The 19,120-nt window shown below is 49.1% G+C and overlaps 1 protein-coding gene across 2 annotated transcripts in view; it reads right to left on the bottom strand.

Annotated features, from left to right (window-relative positions):
* LPIN1 (lipin 1) overlaps window positions 1-19,120 on the bottom strand; it is a gene marked incomplete at both ends in the record, with an annotated part of 114,890 nt that overhangs the window by 71,578 nt on the left and 24,192 nt on the right. For both annotated transcript variants that reach the window (XM_080711471.1, XM_080711472.1), the window contains one exon: window positions 16,033-16,089. In XM_080711471.1, coding sequence (XP_080567597.1) covers window positions 16,033-16,080 — 48 coding nt within the window. The remainder of the gene's footprint in view (window positions 1-16,032; window positions 16,090-19,120) is intronic.

Below are 19,120 nucleotides of genomic sequence, written 5' to 3'. Positions count from 1 at the left end.
CACCACCCTGAAACCACATCCTGTTCTTTAGAAGCAACTCAGTAAGTCCAGCCGCATTCCAGGGAACTTGGCTTGGGCTATTTATTTAAAAACTGAAAACAAAGAATTCATGGACCTATTTTATTTTATTTGAGCTCTACCCCCAGCTCTAATTTTTTTTTTTATTCTTTATTCGAAACAGACTCTCACTGAGTTGCAGAGGGCTTCCCTAAGTAGCTGAGGCTGTTCATGAACTGCAATCCTCCTGTCTGTTTCCCAAATGCTGGGATTCAAAGCGTGCCCCACCATGCCCAGCGGTGGACCTATTTTAAAACCACCACAATCACACTATTCCCAGGCCTTTGTGGCTTCTGGAGATTGTTCTGCCTACAGAAAGCTGCACAGAGCTCAGGAGAGGAAACAGTGGCTGTGCCCGGGAGGGGAGACTCCTACGCGTGCCTTTGATCAAATAGTACCTCCTTCCCACCTCCTGGCCCACTCCCTGGGGGTTTTCTCCTAAACATGTACAGACCAGCTCCCAACTACAAATTTCACCGCCTTCTGCAGATCTCAAGAATCCTGGTCAGCACCCTGCTCTGCAGATCCAAGCTCCCTTTGCCTCCTCGAACCCCAAACTGACTCCTGAACTCCAAGAGCCCCGGGGGCACTGTTTGGGGGTGCCTCTCCCCTAGGGAGCTGCTGAACTCGGAGGTCTCCTCTCCCATGCTTCCCTTCTCCAGGGGCTCCTTAGCCCACACCATCCAGTATCCACACACACTTACTTGTTTCAGGTATCTGTCCAGTTCTCTGGCTACTTAAGGCAAAATGGTCAATCTGGTCACCTTTAATCCATCAGAGCCAGAAGCAGGGGTCCCCAGCAAGCACACGGAATCCCTTAGAAATGTGGCAATGGTGGGAAATCTCATACTCTCACTTCCTCCCTCTTCTTGGCCTGCTTTCAGGCCCCTCGGGACACTGGTGACTATGAAGCGCCCATATTGTCGCCCTGGGAAGTATGTCCTTGCAAATTCGCTTTGGATGAGGATGTCGTGTAGCTCTACAGACCTCACCCTCCTTTCTCCTCAGCCTTATCACGAGCAGCGTCTCCTTTGCCCGCCCCAGGCAGCAGGTTCAAACTCCTTGAGTGACATAAGCATCCGCCAATCAGAATGCACTGTAGCCACAGCAGAGCAGGGACCAGCTGGATTATGGAAACGTTTGCAGAGAGAAGAGGTAAATCCCAGAGAAGAGAGGAAATGGCAGGGAAGAGGCCCCTTAGGGGCCCTGGGATAGCGACCACCACTGGTATTCCTGAAGCTCAGTCATTGGCAAGGCCACGTCTGTGTATCAGATGAATCCACCTCTGAGGAAAACACACTCAGAATTGCTTTTTAGCTTCCACTGTATCTGCTATGGACTAAATGAATGCCTGTGTCGCCCCAAAATTCATATGTTGAAGCCCTGGTCCCCAGTGCGATGGGTGTGAAACAGACTCACCCTACACTTGACAGGTTCCCTCTAGTATTCTCAGCTTCCCGACAACTTGGGTTTTATTTCTTCAAGGTGAGAGGAGAGGCCGAGGGGCTCCCCTGTCCCCCCAGTTTCAGGTGCCTGAAACTGAGACCTCCCTAGACAGCCAGCCTCTCTGGCTATATGAATCTGCATCACCATATTGTCTTTTTTTGTCCATCTGTCACCTCTTTTAAAAGCTTCCCTTGCCCCCCCAAGTCTTCAAAGATTGAGACTTGAAACAAGAAAGTTAGCCAGACGCAGTGGTGGCGCACACTTGTAATCCTGGTACGTGAGAGGCCGAGACAGGGGGATCACAGGTTTGTGTTCAGCCTCAGCTACTTAGTGAGGCCCTCTGCAACTTAGTGAGACCCTGTTTCAAAATAAAGTATAAAAATTAGGACTGTGGGTGTAGCTCAGAGGTAGAATGCACCTGGATTCCATCCCCAGTACCGCAAAAAACAAAAACAAGAAAGTTTCCCCTATCTTCCTTCAAAGCTGGCTTTGAATAAAACCTCTCTGCCTGCTGCTGTGACTCGAAGCTTTTTGGGAGCAGGAGAGCAATAGAGCCCAACCTGTTGCCCCTCGAGGTGACAGTTCTGCCCATAACAGTATTGGGAGGTGAGGCCTACAGGGTATGATTTTGTTGATTTGATTTGATGAGGTTGCAAAGGAACCCATGGGCCAGGCATGAACAATCTTATCAAAGCAGAACTCTCTGCCATGTAAAAGTACAGCAAAAAGGCTGTAGAGCACATCAGGAAGAGAGACACGCCAGAATTCCCATGCGGGCACCCTGGCCTGGGGCTTCAGCCTCCAGGTGTGAGAGCTGGTTTCTGTTGTTAAGCCACCCGGCCTACGCTACTAGCCACCTGGGCCATCTATGACGGCTTCCTAAACAGACCTGGAGAGGAGAGAAGCTGGCGCCATCCAGGATGTCCAGGCAGGTCCACGTCAACGGCATCCACCTGCATTGAAGGCAGGCTGGCGCCCAGCTCTTCCCCCGGGCTTGCCAACAAGCTGCAAAACCCGAGCCACAAAACACTGGTGTCAGCCTGAGGGGAGAGAGGGAGGCTGGCATCCAAATAAAATGAGGCCTCTGCAAAGGAGACGCTACATAGCCGGTTAGGAGGCAATCAGGCCATGGGCCAGCCCCAGAATGACTGTTCAGCCATGATCTTTGCCCCAGGTAAGATCAAATCTAGAATGCCAAAGGATGTGGTCATGTATCAGCTCCACAGAAACAGGAAAGCACAAAGGGTCTGAGTTTGCCTAAAAATCGTAGCCTCTTTTAACATGAAGAATTTAAATGCTGCTGGTTTATACCCATCCCCATGGCGTCCACTTGCTGCCTGGACCTCTTTCCCTGTCAACCTAGAACTTAGGGTTGGTGGGGAAGTCACTCCACTGGATGGATTTCACGTCATCTGTCTCTCGCATTCCCTCTCCATCTGGCGGGGTCTGGTGAGTGTCAGGCCCAAAGCCAGGGCTCCAGAGATGTTTGAAAGACTGAAGAGCTGATTGGCTAAGCTGAGGAAGCTAAGGGAAAGGGCTGGCCCCTTCCATGAGTTAAAGGTGACTTCCCAGGCCCAAACACACACTCCTTTGCACTTAGGAAAGCTACATTAAACTTTTGATTAAGCCAGAGCATACCACTAATATCATATATAAGCAAAACAGCAAACATCTGCAAGAAGCCCGGTAGATGCTAGAGGAACATCACCCCCGCCATCCTCCGCCTCTGGCCTCTCTCTGCCCTGAGAAAGGAGCTGTGCAGTTGCGCTCCGCCGGGTGACAGCATAAATACACACCAAGGAAACTGTGATTTTTCCCTGGTGCAATGAGAGGGAGAGGAGAGGAGAGGAGAGGAGAGGAGAGGAGAGAGAGAGAGAGAGAGAGAGAGAGAGAGAGAGAGAGAGAGAGAGAGAGAGAAAGGAGGAGGAGGAGGAGGAGGGGGAGGAGGAGGAGGAGGAGGAGAAGGAGGGGGAGGAGGAGGAGGAGGAGGAGGAGGAGAAGAAGAAGAAGAAGAAGAAGAAGAAGAAGAAGAAGAAGAAGAAGAAGAAGAAGAGAGAAGAGAGGAGAGAGAAGAAGGAGAAGGAGGAAGAGGAAGAGGAGGAGGAGGAGGAGAAGGAGAGACAGAGACAGACAGACAGACAGAGAGACAGACAGAGACAGACAGACAGAGAGAGACAGAGAGACAGACAGACACAGACAGACAGACAGACAGACAGAACGCTCTCTTCCCTTCCTTAGAGCATTTGCTGCAATTTTTGTGTCTTGGCAAATTCTCCCATGCCCCCTTTGAGATGTTTGTAAAGCCAATTAAAAAGCTGAACAAGCCCCTGGCCACCTGTGTAACTCAGGAATGTTTCCAGAAAGATCTGGAAGCCATCTCTTTGAAATGTAAACATCAAGGCCCAGAGCCAGTCTCCACGGGAGGGTAAGAGTCTGGCTTTGGCGGGTGCCTTCTTCCCACCAGGAAGATTCCAGTTTCCTCTTTCTTTTTCTTTCTCTTTTCTTTTTTCCTAGACAGCTGACATCGGTGGCCACCCCAATCACAATCACCAGCTGAGTGGAGGAGGTGGCGCCCTCCGGTCCTCTTAGCTGAGCTCAGGTCTTGTTCACCTGGAGGACAGGCACACATAGGTTGCCTCTGCTCATCTATAAAAAGGTGAGGCCTCCGCCTGTGGGGTCTGTACTACTCTCTCCTGCCCTCCCCCTGTGAGATCTCTCTCAAAAGGGTGCTGTTGGGATGGGGGGAAAGGTGGGCATTGTTTGGGCCCCCTCAGACTCTACTAAGAGCTTTGAAATGTCATGATGAAACACCATATAATTTTTATGTATCTAATATAATACAAATTGGTTTCTTTTGATTCATGGATAAATACACAATCAAATTTTTTCTGTTTAGAATCATTAAGTATGGTAGAGTAGAAAGCAAGGGATTTGAAATCTTAAAAACTGGCTTTATAGCCGGGCGTGGTAACGCACGCTTATAATCCCAGTGCTTGGGAGGCAGAGACAGGAGAATCGCACAGGTTCAAAGCCAGCCTTATCTATTTAGTGAGGCTCTCGGCAACTCAGTGAGACCCTGTTTCCAAATAAAGTATAAAATAGGTCTGGGAGTATAGCCCGGAGGTAGAAAAGCCCCTGAGTTGCATCCCCAGTACCACAAACACACACACACACACACACACACAAACTGGCTTTATGCCCGGCCCTACCACAGAGCAGCTAGACTCATCAAGCCCATAACCACTCCGAACGTCAGTTTGATCATGTCTTTAGAGGATCCCTTAGGGTCTCCCCACTGCCACTTCATAAAATGGACCTTGGGGTGCTCACACTTCTCCCCAAGGAGTGCCAAACAGGCTGTGTACCTCCAGTCCTCAGAAAGAAAGCACAACCACAGCATGTGTACAAAGAATCCTGATGTGTGTTTGTGTAGGCTGACCAATGTGTGTGTCTGTGTGTGTGTGTGTGTCTGTGCTCATAAATACACATACATTAAAACCACATCCTCTGAGCAGCTACCCAGGCTCCAATCTGTATGAGGTTTTCAACGTCCTTTGAAACATAAAGAGATAGAGAAAGCCCATTTCCCACAATCCTGCTCAGCCTTAATACTCTGTAGAGTTAGAAGGACTACTTTGAGAAGCTGCGAGGAGGAGCATGCACAGGGAGCATGCTCAGATAACAGTCTTGCGGAACTCAGAGGAAGTGGGTGTGTGTTGTGCTGAATGGGGGCGGGGGAGGGAAACGGCTAAGGTCTAAGAAGCGCTGAGCACCGCCACCAGCCACACTCCTTCCTGACGTCCCCCATGTGACCCTCTGCCGTCATTTCAAACACATGTTCACACACACACACACACACACACACACACAGAGTTGTATAAATGTAGATTTGTAATTCTGGTTATGATCTTTGGGAAAGTATTTCAAAATCCAAGTTCTGAATAAGGAAAGCAATTACTCTTTTGTAGTGTCAACTAAAGGTCCTTATTTACTTATTGGTTATAAGGCATTTCTCCACAGGGTGTAATTTAGCACCAGACGCATTTATCCTAGACCCCGTGCTAACCAATTTCCAGTTGCTATAACAAAATACCCGGGGCTCGGAACTTTATAAAGAAAATAGATTTGTTTCGCTCCCAATTTTGGAGGCCAAAAGCCCAAGACCAGGCAGCTCCATCTGTTCGGCCCCTTGGCTGTGCCACATCATGGCAGAGAACCAGGAAGGAAAATGGCCCTGTGCAGACACGGCAGTCTTGCTTACAGTCACCCATTCTTGCAAGAACTAGCTCTCTCCAAGATACCAGCATTAATCTCCCCCAAGGGTGATACCCACAATCATCTACTCACTTCCCACTAGCCCCACCTCTTAAAAGGCTCTACCCTCCCAGCACTTTGATACCAGGAACCAAGTTTTCAGTACACAAACTTTGGGGAACCCACTCACACCATATCTAAGCCATGGGAAACCACACCAGAAGATTTTTTTTTTTTTTTTTTTGGTGGTACTGGGGTTCCTGGAAGCCCTTCTACCTCCAGGCTACACTCCCAGACCTATTTTATTTTTGGAAACAGGGTCTCTTAAGCCAGTGCAGCTGGCTTAGAACCTGAGCGATCTTCCTGTCTCCACCTCCCAAGCATGGGGATTACAAGCGTGTGCCACCACACCCGGCTCACACCAGAAGATTTTAACACTGCTGTTTATCAGGTGGACCCTGGCCTCAAATCGACTGTGAGAGAGAGCGTGCACTCATTCATTGGACGCTGCTGTGGAATTGGTATTTCCAAACGCTTTGCAGACATGATCTCATGCTTTCTGTTCCTCATGGGCGAGCTCATTAGATAAGCATTATCATGACTTGTGTTTACTAACGAGGAGACGCATGCTCAGAGTAAGAAGAATTGCTCAACATCACACAGGAAATAGGGCGGGCGGCTGGAGGTGGACGGCTCGAGCCCAGCCTGGGCAACTGAACAAGAGAGCCTGTCTTAAATAAAATCAGAAAGGAAGCTGGACGTGTAACTCAGGGCCAGAGCATCACGTGAGTCCCTGGGTTCCATTCTCAATACTGAAGAGGCAGAGGAGGAGGAAGAGGGAGAGGAGGAGGAAGAGGGAGAGGAGGAGGAAGAAAGAAAAGGAAATGTGAAGATCAAGAGACAAGGAGAGCGCAAGACTCCGTCACAGAAGACACGCAAGGCTGTAGGACAAGAAATGCGTGGTGGGTCCTGGCTTAGTTCTAGGAAACTAAAAAAAAGTACATTAGCAGGAGAACTGACAAAATGTTAATAAGTTCTACTGCTTAATTTATAAGGAAACAAGAGATGCTGTCTAGGCATGGGCACATCAGCTTCACATCTAAGGTTCAGTGACAGAGCTGAGGGCAGGCGGGCTTGGGGAGAGGTGCCGGGAGGGGCTCCTGACTCAGGGCAGCCGGTGGGGGGACCCAGACCTTGAGGGACAGTGTTTGACAACATGTAGACCTGCATAGAGGCCGAGCACATGTTCACCAGGCTGTGGGCAATGGGGATGTTCTCGGTGCGTCCTGGGTTCACTGGGCAGGTGCAGGACCACCCCTGTGTCTGTTGGTTGGTTGCCATGGGAACACAAGTGGAGAGCAACCCTGATGGCGTCCAATGACCTGATGACCTAGGATTCCATGTTTTCACCCTGAAGGTCTTGTGGAACCATGGAGTTCACGCAAGAAGTGAAAGTATATGCAGCAGCCTCTGCTTTATGAAAATAAGTCTGGCCATGAAGGGCGAGCTATGGAGGATGGCGGGAAATCAGTGCCCCCGGTGGGGCTGAGGTCGAGAGCTCCTCCAGGGTCCAGATGTGCAGGTGTAGGGTCACGCTTCCATCCTGAACTATTGCTATAGAGAACTGACAAGGGCCAGCACACTGGCAAACACGTCAGTGTCCGAGTGGATGAGAAAGGGCAGCGCCTGGGCAGCGCCCCTGTCCCCACACAGGCCAAGGGGGTCGGGCCAGCACTGAGCCCTGGCCCACAAGCAGACTGAGCCCTTACAGCTCTTCTCCTAAGCGCCCTTCCCAGACTCAGGAAAATGTCATTTCTTCCCATAGTCATCCATAAAAAAAAAAAAAGTCCAAGCACCTGAGCTTCCCGGAAGGAACAGTGTGGCTGTCGGCCCCATGGGAGACCTCAGACAGCCACCCCTTCTCAACTCAGGGGAAAAAAACAAGAGAAACAAAAGGCCATTATCTTAAAATCTCAGTGAAACTGTGCTTCCTCTAAATACTTTTCCCCCAGTATGGGGGAAAAGACCCAGTACCCAGGGTCCCATGCGTGATTACACAATCATTCTACTGCCGTGCCACATCTCTAGCCCTTTTTAAATCTTAAGTTATTGTGAGGCAGTTTCTCTCTAAGTTGGCCAGGCTGGCCTCAAACTTGAGATCCTCCTGTCTCAACCTCCCAAATCGTTCTAAACACTCAGCTGCTGGTGATGGTTGCGTGACCCATGGCTCTGAGCATTACAGGGACTTGGGCTCTATAGAACACGGAAGGGGAAGAGGAGGGAGCCAGGCAGGAGAGGAGGCCCAGACAGACTTCACCTGTTTCCCAGAGCTGCGGTGGCCTCTCCACGGGTCCTGGCTTGGAAATCGATGCTCCGGTCCCTAACTCTGGTCGTCCTAACTGGAATTAGACTCTGGAGGGTCTTGTTAGGCTCCAACTTGGAGAACTCCCTGAAAATATACTCAGTATTACAGGCTCATCCATCCCCCTAAAAGAACATTTCCTCTGTGTTCCCGTGTTCACACAGTAACATATTAGAAAAACATGCTGTGTAAACTGGAATTTTCCAAGCAGAGACCACAGCTTATCATCCTTAAGAGAATTCCTTAAGAAGGCATCCAGTTATATGTAAAAGATGGAGATACCTGTTTGAGAGTCTGGAGCCAACCAAGGAGCAGAGGGTAGCAGCAACACCCCCAAGAGTCTTGTCATAGGACTCTGGTGTCCCCCAGACTTCGGCCACTGATCGTCCTTGGACTCTGCCCTTGAGAAGCCAGCGCAGGGACGTTGTGACCTGTCGCCAGGGATCTACTGAAGCATCTTACCTACCACTCTTCCTGCTGCACCCTACCTTAGTTGCCAGAAGCAAGCCTTGCCTCCTGCGCTTGGAGTCCATGTTGTAAGGATCCTGCGGGGCTCACGTTGACTTGGTGTGGAGGTCTCTGCTCCTGGGAGGTCCCTCGTCCTCCTGGTTTTCTGGTCCTGGGCAGGTTAGGCCACCCCTCTATGGCCTTGGTGAGGATGTGCATGGCTGGCTCCCTCAGGTTTGGTCCCCATCTTCTTCTCCTGCTCTTGCCCCTCAGGCCACCCTCTGCCCACCCATTGTCTTTACTTCCCCACCTTCCTTCTGTCCGGGACCCTCTGCAGAGGCTCCAGGAAAAGCTCATTGTTGGGTGTCAGGATTGTGATGCTTCGCTGGGATTATGACGTCAGCCTTTGGCACCCAGAGGAAGAGAGAACGGAGAGAGGGACGAGGGCGCAAGCCTGTAAGGCGCGGCGCTGGGTTCACGTGGCGCCCGGCCGGCACCGGACCCGAGGGAAGCTGGGGGCGCAGGGGACCAAGCCCTCTCCATAAAGCAGACTTGTCAGCGGGTTCTGAAGTGATCGCACACTGGCTAGGCAGGACGCGCCCAGAAAACCACACCGCAACAAACGGAGGAGGCGTTGAGGGAGGGAGTGACCAGTTCATTGTTGTCTTCTTACAGAACACAGACGCTTGGTGCTACCCACTAAGTTTCATATTGAGATTCATGTAGTTGCTGTTGTTGAGTAGAAGAGGCATCAGTCCCGAGAAAGCAAAGCTATATATCAGCCTTTTAAGATCCCTAAATCAGGGGAATGCCGCAGAGTTACAGGATACAGGGATTGAGTTATTGTCCAACCAACAACAGGTAGAAGTTTTTAAATAGCTGCAAAAACAGAAAGGTATTCAATCGAGTGGCATCCTTTGGAAAGGGACAGTTCTGCTGAACAAGCATTAGAAGTGAGCTCAGAGCCGGACGTGGTGCTCACGCTTGTCATCCCGGTACTTGGGAGGCGGAGACAGGAGGATCGCAGGTTCACGGCCAGCCTCAGCAACTTGTAAGGCCCTCTGCAACTTAGTGAGACCGTGTTTCAAAATAAAGGAGAAAATAGGGATGGGGTGTAGCTCAGAGGTAAAATGCTTCTGGGTGCTATCCTCAGTACCGTGCACACACATACACACACACACACACACACACACACACACACACACACACACAAAGAAGTGAGCTCAGGTTTGGCACTAGAATCCCAGACATCTTGCTGACTCCTGCGGCTCCCTTCTGGACCCTTCTTCCTCTTCCTTCTGCAGATGCTCAGGATAGGAGGGAGTTTGCTTCTCACAAGCAGTTAGTTTTCCTGGGCGTGATCAGAATGCCTATCAGATGCTCCACATCAGAGCAGAGGGGACACTTGGAGATGAGAGGTCAGTCCGCGAGCCTTGGGCCTGTCCATCCTCTGGGAAAGTCTGGGTGGAGCCAGCTGTCTTGGCGTTCCCCGTGCACAAAACCCGCCTGCCTCTTCCCAGGCCGGCTCTGCGTGGCACTTTTGAACCATAATGAAACAATTACATCTGGGAGACGAGTTCTCATAGGAAGGAGTTCCTTCCTTTGTGTCTAGTTCCTGGTACTTTGTATGGCGGGGTGGTCATGGCAGAGTCCTACGAAGCCCGTCCGGCGTTCCCAGGCCAGGCAGCAGGTTCTAGCAACGGCGGCATTTGTCATTGCTTTGTTGACCCGCCACTGTGCAGCCGTGCTTTCTGGCAAGTCCTGTGCAAATCGAGCACATTCCGTGATCTCGTGAAGCAGAATGTGACTGGCCCTAAAACATTGACACCTCGTTCCTTCTAAGCCCTGGCCCCTTCTGTATCCAGATCACGTCAGCCCTGCTGTACCAAAACCTGGGGGATAAAAAATATTCCCTTGCTTCTAAAATCGTGATTCTTATCCTCAAAAGTGCGCAATCGTCTATTGAGAGCGGAGGGGTATTACTCAAGCTTCAGCGAGGCACAGATTTCAACGTATATGACGCTTCTGCGAGTTCCCACATCAGAGTGACAAACTGGGGTATAGGAACCGCCGGGTGACCTCCTAGCTGTGACCTATGATCTGTAGGTCTATGATCTACAGGTCTTCCCGGGCTCAGAGCATCTTGCATCCTACACACACATGCGCACGCGCACACACACACACACACACACACACGCACACACACACGCACACACACACACACACACACACACGCACACACACACCAGCAGCACCAACAACTGTTGATCTCAGGTCAGTGGCATGCCAGGGCATCTCAAATCATCTCAAAGGATATTGAAATCATGTTAAAAGAGGGAACAAACGTGAATTCACTGTAAGTTTAGAATAAGTAGCAGCCTACCAACAGTTTCTCCTCCTCTCCCCTCTCTCTCTCTCTGTGATAATCTGAGACCTGAACATAGCGTTTCTATTCACAAATGAGTCAGTGCCTTGGGGCATCTCCATAGAACCCAAGAAGTCAGCGAGCAGAAAGTCATCATTCTGTACAATATAAGGGTCCCATTAAATGCATTATTGTATCTGACAGGGCTGGTGCCTGTTGCTAATCCACACTACAGTGATTAATGGCTGCCCCCCCCTCTCTCTCTTTTCTTAAAAGCAGTTGGCTCTAAGAGCCCTCACAGTCCATTTCTACATAAAGGACACATGACTGTCACCAGACTCCTGGGTGCTATAGCTCCGCTAACAGTGTTCAGCAGGGAAGAGAAAGGAGGGAACTCGGGGCAGGACGGCAGACAGCAGAAGGGATGGAGAGGCGCTGACTTCAGATAGCTCATTACATTTCAAGGACGCACTAGAACTTTAAAAGGCACAACTGAGTGGACAGGAGGGGTGTCTTCTCTGGGAAAGATACTTAATCAAACTCAGAAGATAAAAGCCAAGAGAAGGTGCGAGCAAAATAATAACCCGAAGCCAGAGGTACCCGGAATTCCTGAGAGGGGCTGCGGCAGAGGGAGGGGCCTGCCCTGTGGCGACCCCTTGATGAAGCAGAATAGAAGAAATACATTTTAGGTAGAAAGGCGGCACCGTGGGAAAGAAAAGATAACATGATTTTAAAATCTACAACCCTTGATTTCCTTAACAGAGCTCGGTTATTCTTAAAAAGCCTGACCCGTACTTTTAAACTATAATGGGCTGGCTCATTAAATTCCTGAGGTGATTAAACCTGAGAAAACTTCACTTTTCGTCAAAGTTCTAGTCTCACCTCCAAGGAGATCCCCAGAAAATCATGGCTTTTGTTCAAGAGCCCTGCACCCCAGCTTCATGTGTCTCTGCTCCCTGGGATTCTTATCTAAAAGGAATTCCAACCTTTGTCACCATATATCTTCAAAAAGGAGCCTGCCATCCCGTGCGCCCCTGGCCAGCCCTCTCTAGCTATACTCTCAGCGTAGCTCTGAGGAGCTCTTGGCCATTTTGGACAGCTCATGGACACTCCGGGCAGCGTTGGCAGCGCTTGGTCTCTCTCCCCACGGCAGCTCTCCCCTCCTTGAGATGGCCTGGGTTTCCCCTGAACGTGTGTCTTTACTTTACCTGAATTAAAATCTCTGCCTTCATCTCTGACTGGCTTGTGTTGAAATTCCTTTCTCCATGGAAGCCAAGAACCCACAGAGGTTATCCCGCTGACCCATGACACTCTGACCTTGGGCAGGTGGTGCTTGCGGAACTGAACTGTCCTCTGCACATCAGCCACCCCGTGACCTTTTATTCTCAAGTGACCTCTGCCAGCTAGAGCCCCAGGCAACCTTCCTGTCCCATCCATCTAAATAAATACAGCCAAGAGGTGTTGAGAAAACCAGAAACCATTTAGTGACACCCTCAGCAACTTCACAGACTGACTGTTTCAAAATAAAAAAGGCTAGAAGATAGAATGATATATGAGAACAAATATATGAGAACAAATATATATATATATATATATGAACAGACAAGAAAATAATAAGAAAAATTTCCCAAATTAGTATCTCAGAGAGATATGGAAAGATGTTTCATTTTTAGGGACAATACAGAATATTACTGCAAAAGAGAAATAATTAGAAAATATAAAATAAAAGGGTGTTAGAACTTACTGTGCCAAAAATAGAAGTTGAAATTAATGATATCTGCCAAATCAGGGTTCCAAAAGCTAGACAACAGGAGGTGAGTGAGACAGAGGGCACTCCACCCCGTCAGCCACACGCTTTTCTGTATCTTCCATTTTCCAGTGTTTTCCTTAAGATAACCTGCTGAGGTAACCTAACTGCTGGCATCTCTTAAAGTAGAACTGAATTGGCCTCTAGAAGGCCAAACCAGGAGCAGATGGAATGACCCACTGCTGCTGGGCACAGAAGGGGTCAGGACACAAAGGAACGACAGAAGAGTCTACAGGCTTCCAGATAGAGAAAAAGGGGGAGAGAGAGAGAGAGAGAGAGAGAGAGAGAGAGAGAGAGAGAGAGAGAGAGAGAGAGGGAGAGAGAGAATGGTTATAAGGAACATTAGTGGCATAGAATTCTGTAGAAACAAAAACTAGCCTCATATTTAAAATCCAACCAAATATCAAATGTAAAGCCATTTTAGAGACTCGGATTCGCAGAGATTCAGAAACATATATATCTCCTCTCTCCCTTTTCTTGGGATGGACCTGAGAATGTGAGGGTGTGTGAAGAAGCAGGCAGGGGCTGCTCCTGAGAGAGGACTGAAGGCAGAGGGCTACCCAGAGAGCTAAGAGTCAGAAGAACTAGAGAATACGAGAACTGTACTGAAGGCAAGATTGAAAAAAGAAAAGAAAAGAAAGAATCAGGAACTACTGAAAGAGAGAACCTTCTAGATGCAACCTATTAAGTGCTCAGAAGCAAGAAGCAGGCCTCTGGAGCCCGAGGCATTGGTTTGAATCTGAACCCTGTCTCTTACCGATGGTGTGGTGTTATACAAGTGACTAAGCCACTCTGGGCTCAGTCTCATGCCTCCCAAACATAAGTGATAACAGGGCTAACTTGTAAGACTGTGGTGAGGAATTGAGTTAGTTCATACTTAAATACTCCTTTGAAAGTGTGTCACATGGTAAGTACTACATAGAGAATGGTAAGTAAAATCTAAGCTGGGCGTGGTGGCACATGCTTGTAATCCCAGTACTTGGAAGGCTGAGACAGGAGGATCACAGGTTCGAGAACAGCCTGGATAACATAGGGATCCTGTTTCAAACTAGCAAAATAAAATAGGCCTGGGGTGTTACGGTGAAAACTGTCATGGTGCCCCTGTTGGGCTCCAAAACTGTACCTGTATGAGATGTAACCGCGGATTCTTATTCTGAGCTATTTTAGAAAAGAATAGCCCAAACTCTTTTTTGCTGTAAGCTTAAACAATTTTATTATTACAAAGACAGAAAGAGGGGACAGATTAATATAGCCCTACACCCAAAGGGGAGAGTGGAGGGGAGTAAGTTGAAAATAAGTTACTGAAGTTTGGGGATACAGAACAGTTTTTATAAAGATACATTATCCTTCATCTTGCTTAACCAATAATCTGACCTAGGTGTGAGCCCACCCACTAGCTCCGTGCAGGCCCTTTTTTAATGATTATGGGGATTATTATTATGGGGGTTTCTTGCTCAGCCCAGAAGGCTTCCTGCTTCTATGCAGGTATAAGCCTAGGTCTCTGTTAAGACCACAATGATTACCAAAGTCAGGGTCACGTGGTACCTGCCCCCTCTTGATAGAGGCTTGCACCCTCCTCCCACATTCTTGGGGGATGCTAGCCTACCTGCTATATGGTTTATTATGTAAACCTGTTTTTAGAATATGAAGGTCCTAGGTCTCAACTCTTCTGTCTACTTGGTAACTACTTTCAGGAGGGAACTCTGCATTATAACAGCTGCCTGAGTGCCTGGCAGTAACCAGGCCCTGACTGCTTTTTACATTTTGAAACCAATTTTCGATACATTAATACCAAATTCATTTTCCAATACATTAATACCAAAGTCATTTTCCAATACCGGCACATTAATACCAAAGCTATTTTCAAATACATTTTGAAGCCATTTTCCAATATTGACACATTAATACCAAAGCTATTTTCAAATACATTTTGAAGCCATTTTCTAATATTGACACATTAATACCAAAGCTATTTTCAAATATATTTTGAAACCATTTCTCAGTATCAATCCCCAGAACCATACTACTGCCAGGCCTCCCTGTCCACCACAGGACGAAGGTCACTTACCGGGACTTCCTGCGCCTGCTCCTTCCAGAGGAGGCTCCCCGCTCCAGGCTCAACTGCCACTAACCGCCCCGTTGGCCAGGACTTCTAGACTCCCATTGGGCCCTGTCCCTGCCAATCATCTGGAAATAGAACCTCTGCTCCTTGTAGAACACCCCCCACCAGGCCTGCAAATCGATAAATAGGCTCTTGGGTTTTATGGATTCCAGTCTGGACCATTCCGGCAGCCTCCCTCAGGTCTGATATGTGAGGTATGAGACCCATGGGCTGCAGCATCTTGTGGGACGTTGCTGAAGCTCCCAGTCACGCTCCAGGACAGGGAGCTCAGAAGAAAGAACTCTGCGGCCAGAGAACCACCTTCCATGCCCCAGGGGCTGGAGAACAGATCGATGAGACCCTGAGGTGGGCATGAGGTATGGGGCAGGGTCTGGGCCTCAGACTGCTGGACAGGGTGGGTCTATGAAGATCCAAAATGACAGAAAGCACAGCATCAAGTGCAGCTTCAGAAGCCACCTGCAGGGCTGGACCTAAGGCAGAGACCCAGCTCCAAGGATGGGGGAATCAAGAGGCTCAAGGGGAAGGAGGAGGAGGACTTGAAGGAGGGCCTTGATGGGCTCCTTGTCATTGCCAGGACTCTTACTGCAGACATGTAACCAGGCCCAAGGATATTTGTCAAGGTCAACCAAGGGTCCAGGTACTGAGATGTGCCTTCTCCTGTTGGCCCTAGGGAGCCATCAAGTGCATTTTAATCAGGGAGGTGACATCTGTGTAGAGGGGGTGGATCACAGAGAGAGGGATTAGAAACCAGCGTGGTGGCGCAAGCTTGTCATCCCAGCATTGGGAGGCTGAGACAGGAGGATCACGGTTTGCGGACAGCCTCAGCTACTTAGTGAGGCCCTCTGCAACTCAGTGAGACCCTGTATCAAAATAAAGGATAAAAAATAGGGCTGGGGGAAGAGCTTAGAGGTAGAATGGCCCTGGGTTCCACCCCTAGTACCGCAAAAAAAAAAAAAAAAAAAAAAAAAAGGAAACCAGACAAAGGATTTTAGCTGCAAGGGGAGCTTGTGAAACGTGGAGAATGTGCTCGCCAGAAACACCAAAGCATTGGCTGAGGGGCCCAGCCCTGCTTTGGAACTCCACAGATTCACTCAGGAAAGTGCACTGGGTCAAAGAGGGCTGATCCAGAAAGGCCCAAGTACAAGGAGGACCTTTCATGACAGCGCACTCACGTTTATGTTGGAAGACCACACGTTCCGAATCCACCCCGGGTCTCTCATTATAGGAATCTGGAAAACAAAAATAGTGCAAGTCAGTCAGTGAGGAACAGGCACCGAATCCTCAGGCGGTACCCTGCTCGTGTGTACGGTGTTTATGTGTTAAGGTTTCAGGTTTTGTTTTGTTTTGTTTCGGTACCGGGGATGAAACCCAGGGACATTCTGCCTCCGAGCTACACCCCCAGCTCTATTTTTTTTTATTCTTTATTTTGAAACCGGGTCTCATTAAGTTGCAGAGAGCCTCACTAAGTAACCGAGGTTGGACTTGAACCTGCAATTCTCCTGTCTCAGCCTCCCGAGTACTGGGATTACAAGCGTGTGCCACCACGCTTGACTAGGTTTCAGATTTTTAAAAGAAAGACTTTAATCTGGGCATGGTGGCACACGCTTTTAAACCCAGTACTTGGGAGGCTGAGACAGGAGGATTGCAGGTTCAAAGACAGCCTCAGCAACGTAGGGAGGCTCTCAGAAACCTAATGAGACCCTGTTTCCTAATAAAAATGTAAAAAGAGCTGAGGCCGTCGCTTGGAGGTAGAATGCCTCTAGGTTCAATCCCCAGTACCAAAAAAAAAAAAAAAGAAAGAAAGAAAAAAATAAAAACCTTAGTAATAAAAAGACTTTTAAAAAGTTAATCAATGGGAATGTTCTGGAATTAGTGGTAGTGGTTTTGCAATCTTGTGGATATAGTAAAAAGCCACTGTACCAGGCATGGTGGCGCATGCTTGTAATCCCCGCGCTTGGGAGGCTGATACAGGAAGATCGCACGGGTTCGAAGCCAGCCTCAGCTACTTAGTGGGGCTCTCGGCAACTTAGTGAGACCCTGTTTCCAAATAAAATATAAAATAGGTCTGGGAGTATAGCCCAGAGGTAGAAAGCCCCTGGGTCCCACCCCCAATACCACCAAATAAAAAAATAAATAAAAATGTAAAAACCCACTTAGCTGTGCACATTAATATAGTGAGTTTTATGGTATGTGACTTATATCTCAGTTTTTACAAAGAAGTCAATAATATGGACCATTCAGAGCCTGAAGCCCTGGAAGCATGGGGCAGGTGTGAGGTTGTAAAGGCTCATCCTTTCCCTCTTTCTCTACCTTCTCATCCTTCCCAGACGACACACAACCGGCCCACAGAGGCACAGGAGGCCAGGCAGTCAGAAAATGCTGGGCTGGACCCTAGTACTGCCCCTCCTGTTGCTCAGTGCTGTCACTACACCCAGCCCGTTTATTCATCTATAAAATGGGACAATAGTAACCCTGCCCCACTGTCATAGATATAAAATGTCCCCTAAGGAACTCATTTATTAATATTCAGGGTTGACATAGTGGAATCATGACTTGTCATCCCATCAGTGGGTAAACCCATTGTGATGGGCTTACTTGGGTAGTACACAGTAGGCCGGTAGGCTGTGGCTTGGTAAGATGGCCCCTGAGGGTGTGGCCTTAGGATTATACAGATTGTTCCCCTCCCACTGGCCCCTTGCTTCCGGCCTCCATGATGTGAGAAGCCCAGCTATGCACGACGCTTTTCTCTGCTTCTTGCAGCCATATCTTAAGATCCCCAGTCCCCGGCCTCCCATGAACTGAACCTGAAACTGTAAATTTCAGTCTTTCCTCTAAGACATAGGACCACCTTTTTTAGATTATAGCTACAAGAATACTGAGCAGAACACCCACCAAGCCAACGGGCATTATTGTGAGCCGGAGCTGAGTCCACTCAGGTAGAGGGGCAAGGCCTCGCTCAGGAGCCAGCTCTAAGGATACATGGTGTGCCAATCTTCTAGCAAGGAAAACCTGTGGTGTCCCTCTCCTACAAAGGACTCAGCACTGCCCAGACGACTTGGCCAGCAGCCTTTCTAAGGGACTGGTTGTGCCAATTGTCCTGGGCTTTGAGCTCAACTAAAGCAGCTCAGGATAAACAACCCCACTTCCCCTTACCCGCCCAACTTGCAGCCCCCTGACCCATCTGGCTTCTCCAGCCTCTGTTTATTGGTTGAGTAATGGTGTTTTACATTATCATGTATCGGCCTTGTGCTTTACTAAGCACTGAGAAAGCAGATAAATGAGATGGAGTCTCCTCTGTGAGCCGCTCATAATCTAATCAAGGGCAGGAAGACAAGAGAGAAAACTTGTATGGCCAGAGCTGCCCTCAAGATATGCCCAGGGAGCCAGGCGTGATGGCATGCACTTGTAATCCCAGAACTTGGGAGGCTGAGACGGGAGGATCGCAGGTTCACAACCAGCCTCAGCAACTTTGTGAGAAAGAGAGCTGCTCAAAGAAACGGAACCTCCCATGCAGCCCAGAACAGTGAGGGGGGCCCATGTCTGGAAAAAGCTACAGCATGTGTAGGTGGGCATGAAGGGGATGTGCCAGGGGACAGGAGGAACAGGGAGGGCAGGGCCTGCATGCTCTGAGAGGAGCTCAGACCTATTTCTGGTTTTTTGTTTTTGTGTGTGTGTGTGTGGTACTGGGGATGGAACCCAGGGGCCTTCTACCTCCAGGCTACACTCCCAGACCTATTTGATACTTTTTATTTGGAAACAGGGTCTCTTAAGCCAGCAGAGGCTGGCTTCGAAACTGCACAATCCTCCTATCTCAGCCTCCCAAGCGCAGGGATTAGAAGCGTCCGCCACCATGCCCGGCATATTTCCATTCTTTTAAGGATGCCCTCCCCAAACAAAACCTTTTGCAGGGGTCCATTATATAAACAGGCAAAAGGGGCGCTGCTGTGGTGGCTTTGGGAAGGGGCCTGGAGTTCCCCATTCCAGTTCTAGAAACACTGGGGCTTATAGAACAGGGTCTGAGAACAATGGCTGAGCACGGTAGGGTGCAGAGGAGTGGGGAGGGGGTGGCCAGATGTGCATCTCCCAAGGATGGTGTAGACCTCTCTTTGGAGGTCAAGAAGGGAGTTTAAAGGTTATTGCAGCAAAAGATGGCCAGGCTGTGGGCTGGGGTGAGGGAGGGCAGCTCTGAACAGACACCTGGGGAATCCTCTGCACCTGGGAGTGACTTGGGTTGGGTCGGTGAGGAACAGGGCGGTTTTC

This window comes from Muscardinus avellanarius (assembly GCF_963383645.1).
Source record: "Muscardinus avellanarius genome assembly, chromosome: 15".
Taxonomy (NCBI): domain Eukaryota; kingdom Metazoa; phylum Chordata; class Mammalia; order Rodentia; family Gliridae; genus Muscardinus; species Muscardinus avellanarius.
This window is presented reverse-complemented; position numbering and strand designations above follow the sequence as displayed.